The sequence below is a fragment of the Gallinula chloropus genome (assembly GCF_964237585.1).
Source record: "Gallinula chloropus genome assembly, chromosome: 5".
Lineage (NCBI taxonomy): Eukaryota > Metazoa > Chordata > Aves > Gruiformes > Rallidae > Gallinula > Gallinula chloropus.
In genome coordinates, this window is record NC_140090.1 from 20,199,296 (window position 1) to 20,213,430 (window position 14,135).

Genomic DNA, 14,135 nt, shown 5'->3' on the forward strand with positions numbered 1-14,135 from the left:
AATATGCACTTGGTGTTATCCCTGTCCCAGAATAGACTAGGTTATTACTGGAACAAGTGTTGCAAAATAGTTTTTTGAGGTCTTGTTTCTCCTGAACATGTGTAATAAAGCATTCTGCCCCTCTGACCCCAGGGGAGGTTCTAGGCCAGTGCATTTCAAAATTAAGTCAGTAAAAAGAAATATTTGAAGTCTTTCTATTACAATCCAATTTTTCTATCAAAATCAAATTATATTTCATACAATTTGTCCTTCTCTGATCTTTCCTGATGTGACACTAAATAATTTATCATAAATGTAGTTTAAATTGTTGGAGTTATGAGTCACCCAGGTGAGATGCTGTATGCTGGGAGAGGCTCTTCACAATGCTTGGAACTATTGCTTTAGGAAGGACCATGTCAATACTACTGCATCATGTTAATGATTTCTATTATTGAGATTTCTTATGCAAACATAAAAGCTAGACACTTAATTAAAAACTATAAAAATGAAAACTAAAGTTCTTCACAATAAACAGCAACCTCAAAACCCCATAGAGGTTGCTGAACGCACACAACAGGTCAGAGGCTGGACTTGATTAAAACTGGGTCAGATTGTTAGCTACTGCAAAATACAAAGATTGTTAGTGTGCTGTGAGAACACATTTTTTAATAGTGAAGGCATTACCTCATAGTATCTTTCTGCATCTATTTTCTTCCTCTTCTTCCCTCAGTTTTTGCTAAATAAACTCCACTAGGTGTTTATGCACAGAAATAGCAGGGAAATTTTTTCATAGATTAAGGAATTGAATGATGCTTTTCTATTTCTCTTCTGTATGAGAAAATAATTCTTAGATCACATAAGTCTGCATTGGTGGCAGCCACATCACTAAGACTCAATTTTCTACCTGGAATTCTTCTCTGTGACTTAATCACACCAATGCAGAGGTTTTTTCTCAGCAACAGGAAAATTTAAAGTATTCAGATAGCTGAATACTATTCTTAGGTACATCTAGAAACTAAGGTTAGAAGAGGATGGAGCACTGAGAGATCTGTCAATACATATTTGAGAATAGCACTTGTCCTGTCAGATGTCCTAAAAACTCTTCACTTATTTTAGTAGGTTCTACTTGCTGCTTACTATGAAAAGAGTTATTATCAGAATAACAGTATTACTAAGTCACAGATAAAAATCATCAGGTAAATATGTTTTCTGTCTTTGTTGCTAGAATTGCTTTTCACTATTACATATAAACAGTAAGAGGTATATAAAGAATGATCACTTACTACTTGGAGTAAAGAAAGATACCCAAATCCTACATTATCAAAGTTTACTTTCACGTTTTTCCATCGGGCACTTTGATTGTTTTTTATGAGTTCCTCGCACTGACTAAAATTGTTGATTTGGTCGACTTCAAACCTTTCATCAGTTGTGGTGTTAACACAGTAGTAGAACTTCCCAGCAAACAGATTTACTCCCATGATGCTGAAAATTAGCCAGAATATAAGACAAACGAGAAGCACGTTCATGATGGATGGAATTGCTCCTAAAAGGGCATTCACAACCACCTAGTACACAAATACAGGGGGAAAAAGAAAAGAGTGTAAGAATATTTACAGCAATAAAGTTTGGTACAGTGTTTTACCAATGCTTAATAGATGCTTGCTCAGAAACTAATGCTATAAGTGTAGCAGTATATTGATAACTGTAGCATAGCACTGTTCTTTTAAATACTTAACATTGGTACACATAGTGAAAGGAAAATAAGTGAGAAAATTAAAATATTTGAAAGAAAAACAAAAGAGAAGGCCTGGTGGTAGTAAAATGAAACCTGACACTGATGTGCTCTATATAAAAAAGACAAATGCATTAAATATAAATACAGACATAATAAAATTCTAAAAATGCATCAAATTATAGCTTTAAAATGTTTAAAGAAAAATGACAACCTGTAGAATTAATCAACATAGGTTTGAAATTTAAGCTGAAAACACAAATGCCATGAATCTAGAAACTAAGCTCTACATTAAAAGGAGTATGCAGGAATTAAATACATATCTCTATTGCCTTATTGTTCCATGCAAGAGTATAACAAAGATTAATTTCTTTGTATAGAAAAGCAAGACAGTTTTGCAATATGTGTCTACTTGAATCAACATAATTTATTTCAAGCTCCAGTCTTATTGTTTCATGTATTAAGTCAGTAATACTTGTTTATCTAAAGGACATATATCAAGGATGTATTTAGGGGTCTTGGTTTTGCATTTTAAATTACTTTTGGCTAGTTGCCTTCTCAGCCCCTTGCAGGCAAGATGTCAGTAATTACTTCTGTAGATAAAAAATTTATTTTTCTGATATATACAGTAATTAATCACATGTGTCTGTCAGAGGTCTCAAACTTAGTTGGCTAATAGCTGAGCAATCATTTCTACTAAAGTATCCAGTATCTGATTTACAAGTTATATATATATATATATAATTTTACTTTTTTTCTTTGTAAAACTTTTTGTAAGAAGGTAAAATAAAACATATAGGGCTCTGATTCGTAGTAATCCAACCCCTGCAGTAAGACAGGAAAGCATTGGGATGGATACTTGAGGTGTATTAAGGTGTCGTAGTAGACCTGCGGTCCCTGCTTTCTATAACATAGAGGGATCCTCCCCACTACCAACATAATTCTGAGCAAGCTCAGAGCTGCTCAGTCTTACTACCTGTATTTCGCAACCTCTTGCAAGGCCTTTGAAAGCGGAGTGTGGTGGTTGTTTTACTCCCTCCTCCTCCCAAATGTTATGGCCAGGAATTAGGACCTGTTTAGACATCTTAGGTAGAAATGTTATTTTCAGGGCATATTCTCACTTTAAGGCCTCTTCTATTGCTAGACATTAGAAATGGGACCTTTCTGTAAATAATTATCCTTCTGCAAAATCATGGGTTTTTTTAGAATTTAACTATCTTTGGTCAAACTTTAAAGGAAGCATGCTTGCTTCTTGAGCTTTCTGTTACAGAAAATGTGAAGTATCCCGATGATACATGCATAAGCTAGCCATTCAAAAATATTTCAAAAGTCTAACAAGGTCCCAGTAATATTCTGAATATAAGAAATCATTTTCAAAGAAGTGGGGGAAATGTTTCTTTTTACTGCCCTGTGGGGAGAAGGAATCTGTTGCTACTTAGCTTACATAAAAATTCTGGAATTTATTCCAAGTCTGACCTGACCTATGACACTGTACTATGCTATTGCGGCTTTGAAATTCTAGACCAGCTAGTGTTTATCATATTTTTGCCCTCCTTTTTTTTCTTGGTTTTTGTTTTTTCCTTCTTTACCCATAAAAATGTTCTGGATGTGTTATACTGATTGAATTACTCTGTTTAATCTTGGTGAAAAACCTGAAAATAAAGATGTCAAGAAAGAAAGATGGAGAGTTAGTCCAGCAACTTAAATAAATTAAGGTTACCTGTACTGACACAAAGAATTATTTTGTATGAATCAAGTGCCTGTAGCAGGTACCTTTTTAATAGTCCTGAGATCCACTGGACCACAGCACAGATCCAGAACAGGGAGAGAACACAAACAGCTACAGTAATTGTTACAATTCCCAATTACGGATAATAGTAGACAGATTTCTACAAAAGGCCATCAGTGTTTCTCACATCTTCAGATGAACAGGCGACACAGTCTTGCTACTAAGACTGCCAAAAGATCAGGCACATGTTCTTGAACAGGAAGCGAACAGCTTCCAGCAGCTGTTCCAACAACGGTTCCAACAATTTATTTCATATAGGTCACTGAAACCCCATCAAATGGTAACAATTTTTGGTCACTACTGACCTGGCCTGGATGCGAACTGGTGACCTAGAGATGAAAGGCTCTGTATCCTATTACCAACCCCTTGAGCTATCCAGTCCCCCTGGAAGGTTTTTTAAGAAAAGAAGAAAAGAAAATTAAAACTTTTAGAAGTTGTTTTCTGTTTGTGCTTTGTTTTTGTTTGATTTTTGAGGTTTTTTCCCCCACCAGTGTTGAGCCTTTGTCCTATTGTATTTGTAGTGGAAACCTGCATTTTTACATGCTGATCAGATGCTTGGCTGACTGTAATAGTCCACCTTAGGAAGAAACCTTTAATTTCTTCAACACATATAGTTAGATGCAATTGCTTTGTCAGTATTTTTTGCGGTTACTTTTTTTGGCATTTGCTTTGGGAACAGCTGAAGTGTATCAGGATAACCAGGACATCAGCTTACATAGTATATATCCAAGATAGCACCCATACATACACACGACACCTACGCACATAAGTTACAGCAAATGGACAGAAAAAAGTGAGAACCAATTGAAAAGTGAACTGAATGCAGAAAAGAGATCAATTAGTATTTCTTAATGAATTAAAACTTTAGAAAATAAAAATTATCAATGCCATCTTGTTGAAAAGAGTCTGTAGTGGGTTTAAGAGAACGTTGGCAACTACAGCTCTTATTTTTGCTCATTATTCAAATCTAGGTCAGATGTATGTGTTTCTAAATGTATTTTTTATTTTAAAAGGGACTGGTCTTTTGGCTCTATTTTCTGTTACTCCTCCATACAGAATATAATGCCAATAAACTGGAAAAAGATATTTGCAGAGTTGTTTGTTTATTGAAATTACCTATGTATTTCCTCAAGGCTGGGATGTTGTTGGTCAGGCTGACTCCGGTGAGTAAGCTGCAAAAGCCCAAGGTGAGTCTGCTTGTTCACCTTCCTATAGCTTCAGGTAGGTGGAATAGCAATAAATGCAAGTGAGAAGCAACACCTGCCACCTACAAAGACAAATGGTCTCTAGACTCTTTCACATCTCAGTTGATATCCATCCAGGAAAAAAAAAAAAAATTATTGTGGGAAATTATGTCTCCTCTAGAAGAAAGTAGTATTTCATATATAAACACATTTTTTCATGTTTACATTTTCATAACATTTATTTTCCAGCATCAGATATATATGTGAGATAAAAGAATGACTGCAATGCTAGTTGTCTGTCTTATCTTCTGGCTGATATGACATGTCAATGCGAATTAGTAATCCAGTTGTTCTTTTGCTGTCACTGCTTCTGTCTTTGTTTGGACAACTGTCCAAATGAGATAGCAAAATAGAACTGAAACCAAAGAAAATCAGTTTTGCTACTAGAGCTGTGCATATATACAGAATGAGGGCTGTGCAAAACACCAGCATATCCTGCTCTATTAATACAATGTAAGGAAGCTTTATGAGGTTAAGCCTTGCTGTGGGGTACATATCTGAAACATATAGTGAGATATAAATGTATCATAGCTCCCACAGCAAAACAGTTTGATAATCTTGACATTTCAGCAGCTATAGACTTTCCAGGACCTCCTGCAAATGGATGCATCAGGACATCCTGAAATCTGTAAATAAACCAGGAACAATCTTCAGTAGTAGATATCTATTTATTTTTTTTTGTCCCACATAATTTTTGCAGCTTCTGTGAAGAAGTTCCAAACTTTGTTCCTGGTGCAAATGAGGAGGAAAGTACCATCTTTGAGATGATTACAGGATTATGTCTGGAACCTTCTTCCTACATAAAATGACAAAAGGGCTTGTGATTTACCTGTTACTACTTTTTTTTTTATGTATATTCTCATGTAAGATTCACATACATGAACCGAGAAAGCAAATATATTTCACTTCACAAGGTCCTTTATAGATAAAATCAAACCTTCTCTGCATGCTAGATCGCCCTAACAAACATAAGATATATTCTGCCTGTACTCAATTCCTTGATAGCTGGGAAAGCCCAAGAAAGCCTTCAGGAACTCCAAGGAAGGGGAACAAATTCTGTGTTTGAATAATGTCAAAAAACTGTAATTGTTTCTTTCTCTTTAGGTGACTGTATAGTCACACAGTTTTAGACCTCAGATGGTGCTTGTTCATCTCTCTCGTAGCAGTAAAAAGACTGAAGAGGCAGTTGTTCAAAGGGAACAACATGCAGATGGAGTTTGACTGTAGCACATGTAGCATAAACCACATTATAGCAAAACAGGCAAATTCCTTTCTGACTCAGGTGAAATACTGACACTGCGTTGGCCAGGATTTGAGTAAGCCTTGTCTTGAACAAGTCTGAAGCAAGAATATCTGCCATAAGATGATGAATTTTCCCTGCTCAACTGGCCAAAGTCCAGATGTAGACAAAGCTGCCAGAGACAGACCATCTGCACTTAAAGATAAAGATGTGAGCAAGTAGTCACCGGTTTATATTCTTGGTCCACCACAGAGGCAAGATTGATGAAATGAGCAGGTAGGTATGCCATGAGTGGACAGGAATGGAGACTCGGGTGACATAACATGATCTGAGTTTAGTGTGTTCTCATAGTGAAGAACTTTGAGGATTTCTCAAGGAAAGCTAAAAGATGCTGAAACCACACTGACTTGACCAGGTGGTAGATATCACATAAAAACCAATAAACTGTGGAGGAGTTGAGGCAAGGGAAGAAAAGATATAAGGAATACAATAACTTTGCCAGTCAGGGGATCAAAAGAGTATAATGAAGAAAGCCCATACCCAAGTCAAAAGACTATCAGTATCTGATAGTCCAAGGCAAGGAATCTGTCTTGAGAATAATCATCCCTTGCTCTTTGCAGTCATGAATCAGTAACTAAGAAAACCAGTATATTAGCTAATTTATTTCTATTATGGCAGCATAAGCATACCACTGGACCTTAAAGAGGCCAAGCACCAACAGACTGAGGTCAGCTGTTCAGCAGCTTCAATCCAATGTATGGTTCTACATGTACTTTTAACTAATAGCTTTTCTACTATCACTGGATCCTCTATCATTTTCTAGTTTATCCATCACAAAGAATGGGGAGATGTTCCTATCAGAAAAGTCAAAAATATATAATAGGAACTTCTTAATATACAACTAATAGTGCTGCTTACAGAAATAGGCAGGTGCTCATAAGGTAACATGTAATCAATTTTATATTTTTTATGCAAACCAAATATGAGAGACATATGCACCTATTCTGCTCTTTTATGTACATGTGATAGGATCAAAGACCCATATATCAAAGAAATTAAAAGAAAAAAAAATCAACCAACAAACCCCACCTCCTTTTTAGGTTTTCCTTATTGCATGGCAAAACCAAATCCAAAATATCAATTGCCCTATTAACAAACCCTTTTGAAAGGAATTAAAGCTGTGCAGGTAGGTAGTATACAGCAAAAGGTTCCCAAGAAGTATTTAAAGTACCCAAAACAAAACTTGGATGACTCAGTCCCCAAGGATGAAGTTAATCTCATAATGTATCTTGAAGAATGGGGAAATTCTTGAAGAGTATCTTTTAGTAAGCTCTTCACACTTTGGGGATCATAGGTGGCTTTGAGTTTATGAGATGGTAGTTTCTGGCATTTCACTACTAAAATTGTGTACATAATCTGGAACCTTGTAGATTTGCAGTATGATGTAAAATACAGCATTAGATTTCTAGAATATAAGTACCTTAAGAAATGTGCAATTCCTTCAACTTTCTCATTTGGTTTGTCAGGTAAAAAAAGGAAATGCGTGGACCTGCAGGGTAGTCAGTGCTGATAAAGTCTTAAACAACAAACAAAATCAACAGGAAAGAAATCTCAGCAAATGCAAATTTTGTCAATTTTTGTCAATTATATGATCACCCATCAGTGCAGTGATGAAAATTGCTACTATCCAGGTTTGTGCAAACATTAACAAGGGTGAAGGTGAGCTTAAATGTTTAAATAATTCAGATTAAACTGTGAAATCCTTAAAGTAATTCAGTTGGAATGTGTCCAGTCAATGATAACTATTTAAGTTCATTTTCATCATCAGAGCATTTTGTGACAGACACCATTGAGATAATGATCCATGATGTGTAAACTATCTCTAACAATATAGGCCTAATTCTTTCTCACAGGCAGAGGCTTTTGGCTGGATAGGAGATGGGTTTGAGTTTGTGAAACAGTGAATTATATTTTGCTCCAAACTGGGTGATTTATACAAAAGTATACGTATGCATGCACAAGAATACATCTTTTTTTCACTTTTTACACCTAATATCTACCATATAAAAATCAAAATTCCATAATCCTTTTCACTCTAAACATGAATTCATAACTTTGTCCCACAAACAGAAATCAGGGTGGTGCACCATGATTATATGAATGTGTGATCTATAATCCACCAATTACATTCCACTCTTCCAGTATTTACCTCACTGTAAAAGCAAATCCAAAGCCAAACAAAATTAAACACAAATCAAATCCACTACACAAAAAAACCCCAAACCTCAAAACCAAACCCTACAACACTCCTTATATCAAATAAAAATTCCCAATAACCCAACTTGTGTCTGTCACTTCTTATCACTGTGCACATCTGAGAAGACTTCAACTTTGTTTTTCCTCTGTCCTTAATCACAGTTAGAGGTATCTTACTGATCTTGTGTTTAAGAAGTGCATAGTAAAAGAGCTAGAATATTGCCACCTTTGCTACAGTTTGCCTTAATGCTATTTACATGCATATAATTTATTCTTAACTACATGACCTACAATCATGTAAACTCAGAATAATTAACATTTAGAAAAATATTTAGAAAGTTAGAAGCAAAGGAAAAAATAAAATTGAAATCTTATTTTAACAAAATGTTTACCATTAATTCAGGATCACTACAAATTAGCAAATAGAAAGTATGAAAAAGGAAATTATTATGATAGTGAGACTAGAATATTACTTAAATTTTAAAAAAGAATAAAATTTTTTTCATGAAAGAAATGAATGCATTTTGTCAGGGTGAGAACTGGTGTAAGAAGCATTTCATGTGTGAAACAATTGAAAAAATTTCAGTATTTATGACAAGATTTAGGACAAGATTTTCAATTTTTTGAGTAAAATGAAGACTCTATTGGTAATGTAGGGTGAACATTATTGGAAAACTGCCAGTCAAAGCAACAATTGTAAGAAAATTTTGGATTTAACTGAGAGTACGCAAAGAAAAGACCAGCAGATGGAATGAATCGGAGATCTGACAAGGAGGTACAAGTAAATCTCAATCTTAAAAGTAATTAACAAATAAAGTTGAAGCACGTGATAGAAGATCTCAGAGGAAAAGAAAATCACTGAACAAGTTAATTGCAGTTTTTTGCTTTTCTGTAGTTGTTACTACATAAATGCAGCTGGCTGAAGAATGCTTCTGGTAGTGAATTTTATCTTCAAAAATTCCAAATACTTCCTCAAACACGTAATGCACAAACAGGTTTTAAAACACCTTGTGTTGGAAAAATGTCATGCTATTGGGCAGTGAGTTTACATCTTGGAATGCTAGAACTGTTAGCAGGGAGGTTGGACTAGAAGATCTCCTGAGGTTCAAGTAGATCTCAGGAGGTTCCGTCTCAATTCAATGATTATGCAGTTCTGTCCTAGCTTATCTAAGTAAAAGTGTAAGTTTCTTCAAGTAGCAACAGAAGCATTTCTTTTTCATGTAATTGTCTATTGAAAGCAAGCTACATAGTTGGATTTAACAAAATACTGGAGTTCCTGGAGCAGCTTTGATTCTGGTTCTCACCAGAAACCAAGTATACGACAGAATACTTCTGAAGACAACATAGAAGGAAAGATATAATTTGACATTCTATATGATGAACTACAATAATTGTCTGCCAAGAAATAAATCATATGGCTGTATTTTTTTGGGAAGAGCTGGTAAATTTTGTAAATATGCAAGAGCATGAAAACAGAGTAATTATTTGATGTGGGAATATAAGCTTTGAATTTCACCAGATGCAGTAAGAAAACCCCACTTTTTGTTCTTCCTACTGCATAAATGAAATGCAATTGACCTTTATGTATTCTTTAACATTTTTAATTAAAAGGTAAAGTCTTTAATGTATCTCATGCAAATTGCATTAAATTTTGTTCCTAAAAGTAAGGACTTCCTTCAAGATATAGCAAACACAAATCTGGACAAAAATCATAAAGCTTACACTTATATAAGAAATTCCTTCAGAAGTTATATTCTAATTCTGCTACTGCGACTCTAATAAAAATCTCAAAATAACGAGGTATTTCCAGTCTGATTTATGAACAGAGATACAGAGAGTCTTCTTACACTGAAGCCTGTACATTTTTTATTTGTCTTTCAAAACTCTGAACACTTCTAATAGACTTTGTGTAAAACTCGGTGATGAATAAGATCACACTCCTCAAAAAATCCTTCAAATTGCATAGTCTTTTGATCAACAAAAGAAATTCTTTTATATTTAAGGGAAACTTGCAGACAATAGTGAATTAATTTTTTGAGGGTGAATATATAATTCTTATCAGTGAGATAAGTTACTAAATTTCCAGTGAATGTTGTTTATGTTGATAGATCATTTATGCTGAAGCTATAAAACCCCCTGCCCTTATGATACCCTCCTACAGCTGGTTCTTGCAAGGGTTGTAGTCTAAGAACTATTTCTAAGGATCTAAGGATCTGATAGTGAATGCAAAGGTTTTATATCACTCCTGCAGGAAATTTCTAAATTACAAGAAAGATACTACAAAAATAATAACGTTACTGGCATTTCATAAGAATCACAAAAAATAGTTTCCAAAACAGGCCAAAAAAGAAAGAATTCAGATTCTGAGAAAGCATTATATATCTGTTATATGAATTCTGGTGTTATCTATATATACCTGGAGCCATTTACTTAAAGCAACATATAGAGCTTTTAGAATTATACAAAAACTGGAACTGTAATTATATAAATATCTACAGTTGCGACAATTCAGACCATAGTGTTTTAGTGTGTGCTTAATGTATTACAAGCTATGTTCAAAACTTTCTATGTGGCATTTTTTAATATATGTAGCTATAAATTGAGTAACAGAGTAAAGTAAATATTTTTCCAAAACCATGTAAAAGCCATTTTTTAAAAAAGTAATTTTTTATCTCAGTTAAAAAAATAGCTGACATACTCTTCTCCTGCAAAAAGAACTCAGATAACTCTAAATACTGCTTTTCTCAAAAGTTTTTAATGTATTTCTGTATCATCAGAATTTTGAAAGTATTACTTCCAAAGATTTAAGGTAATTAAGAAGGTGGGGTAAGGTGAATATATTTAATCTATTCTTGCTGCTACTGGGTTTCTCAAATTAGATTATCTCTCCTTCTAGCCCTAAATACACAACATAGTGATTAGTCACACTGTAAGGGTAGAAAAGGGGGAAATACTGTACCCACAATACAGATAAGGGGGAGGAACCAGTGATCCACCCTATCCAAGCTGAAGAAAGATTATCCTATATGAAATAGAAATATATAACCTGTTATTAGTTGTGAATCTGTAATGACAGACACTTGATGTTATGTTTTATAACTCAATCATATGAGAAATGTTTCTTTCCTACTAATGAAGTTTGGAGTACTCTTGAAAATGCCTCATTAACGCTTTCCTGGTAAGGGAATCTAAGGAATAGCCATTGAATTTTAGAGGATATTTAAGACATCAAATACTCTGATTTAGTTTTATAAGTTATGAAATTGGACTGGAAATTTGAAATACAGTAAATGTTTAAAGCCATCAGCCAGAAATATGCATAAGGCATGCAAAACTGAAAGTGCAAGTGGATTTCAGATAGTTTGCTGCCTTCTACTATTTCTCTAATAAATAAACCAAGCACGGCATGACATGCTTTATTTTGTGAAATTAGACACAAATGCATGCTCTATTGTCACTTAATTCTCGAACTCAGCAAAGCAATGTATACTCAGTATTCTACATTTACAAGTAGCATACCAATTCAGAACTAGCGCAAAAGCATTATATTGCAAGTACTAAAAAGCTAAACAAAAAGCAATGGGTATATTCAAATCTCAGATTGCAGATACTTCTGCTCAGTATGTACATTAATTGAGATGAGAATATAAACCCTAAGACAGAAATTTAAATTAAATTAAAGCAATTCTTTACTTTGCCTTCCAGCATCTGGGTGGAGTTGGTTTTGAGAATCACTTTAGAAAGTATTAAAACTTAGAATTCAATATACTAGCAGATATTTTAAATACCTATATGGCAAAATTCACTTCTGTGCTCAAGGCAAGCACAGGCTATGGACCATTTGTACACTATTTTGGTGCAAGTGATTCATGCATCTTTACTTTGGAAAGAGAATTAATTCCATTTATGAAACAACATAATTACAAAATTAAATTATAACTACAGAGTATAACTGTATACCTGTAAGAATATATCTTAAAAAGTGATGTTTCATATTTAGGGATAACAGAAAAGTTATCAGTACTACATATGATGTAAAATACTGTATTCTTCCAATTCATCAGAAAGGTAAATTCATTAAAATAAAAAGATTGATTTATATTACCTGACAACTTAGTAGATTGTTTTACAAAATGAAGCAGAACTTTTTACATATAGGGACACTTGTGGAATACATACATTCTCTTAGATTTTCAAGACAAATTTTGTGCTGTTTTGATCATAGGAGTAAACATTAAGATTATAAATAAATGCTGAATAAAAAGTCAGCTTGTTTTGTCACAGCTCAGTGTAGGTATAAGCAATTTAAGAAAACAGAGGGTTGTTTTATTTTTACTTTCTGTTGGCAGATAAAAGAATCTGGGCTTTTTTTAATGAAATGAACTTGGTTTCTGAGAAGACTAATTTGGCTATAGTCTTATGATGAGCTGGTCAATTATTTGTTATTTGAGGTTTTTTTACTGTTCGTGAGTCATTCATAACCTAATGCTCCTATCTGTCAATGAGCTGTTGTGAATACTTGCAAAGTCCTTTAGAATAACCATTTTCAGAAATGCATGTAACTAATAGTAAAGATTAAGGCCTATGACACTGGCCAGTCAAATTTGCTAAGTGACTGGGATCAGGTACTTCCTTGATGGTCATTAATATCGGAGGACAGATCTGAAAACTTTTTTTACTTTTCCAGGCTTGCCTGTGATTCCTACACAGTAAGTTGCTCATGAATTATTCATGTTGTATATCTGAAATTCTATCATATGATTTGGCTTCTGGCATAGTTTTGTAGTTATTCAGTGAGAAATAAGGGAAAGCAGTGATATTTCAAATAACAGGTACATTTCTTTGAGTACGAATATCCTGAATCTTTTAAGTGGAAAATTTATCAAGACAATCATGTAAGGATACAGGAAAATGGAATAAAATATTTAGCGTTCATTTTTGACATTATCTTTCTAGAAATGATCTGGGGTTTTTTCAATGTCATCTAAAGAGCTGCATTTCTTGCCCCTGTGTAACTACTGTACTGGTCTCCCAGTCCTCCTGCAGCTGACCAGAACATTACTATAGAAGTGAAGCTGACAACAATTTCCCAACATTTCTCTCCACAAAACCACATTTATCTGAATGTTCATGAACAGTAAGTAGAACAAAATACAAAGAGAAAATAGCTAAATCAAATAGTCATTCCAAACTGAAGTAAAAATTCATACATTCTGTAGTACTTGACCAGCTCTTCACTGAATATTAATCAATTCATGAATTTCAAATGATGAGAAAATTGTTAAAAGTCAATTTGCTATATGAAACTGAAATTTATTAATCTAGTAATCATTGGTTAGCAATATTTTTTTCTGATGCATTCTGAAGTAGAGATGGCTTGCCTGATGAATATAATTTAACACGCAGAATTGTAGGCCTCAATTTGACCTGATTAAGCTTAGATTTGTATCTAAAGGCTGTTCAGACAGTATATTCCAGGCTATTCCACTTGTTTGTAATTGATTTGAAATTCATTTGTCCACTGTTTCCTCTTATGTTTTCATAAAATAGCAAAAAGCATTCTCTTAAAACATATTTCAATGACATGCATATAGAGTTAGTTTGTATTCAGTGGCTTTAAGGAACAGAAGGTATAAACAAATGCAAAAATAAGTTAAAATGCTTTCTTGAGTGAAATGAATAGTAAGCAGGGCCTCTAAATTACTCAGAATAAATAAGAAATAACCTTACAGACATTGTATTGAATAGAGATTTGTTAAAATAAGAAAAGCATTTACCTTGCAAAAAGAATAATTTCATAGAAAAATCAAGTAACTTGGTTTTAGTCAGCCAAACTCAGAAATAGATCTAAACCACGAGTGGATATGAATATATCTGCAATACTGTCTAGTAAAA

The 14,135-nt window shown here is 33.9% G+C and overlaps 1 protein-coding gene across 1 annotated transcript in view; it reads right to left on the reverse strand.

The window, feature by feature from the left end:
• LOC311192040 (sodium channel protein type 1 subunit alpha-like) overlaps positions 1-14,135 on the reverse strand; it is a gene marked incomplete at both ends in the record, with an annotated part of 61,402 nt that overhangs the window by 9,170 nt on the left and 38,097 nt on the right. The window contains 1 exon segment of the mRNA XM_084264443.1: positions 1,263-1,544. Within this exon segment, the coding sequence (XP_084120569.1) occupies positions 1,263-1,544 (282 nt within the window).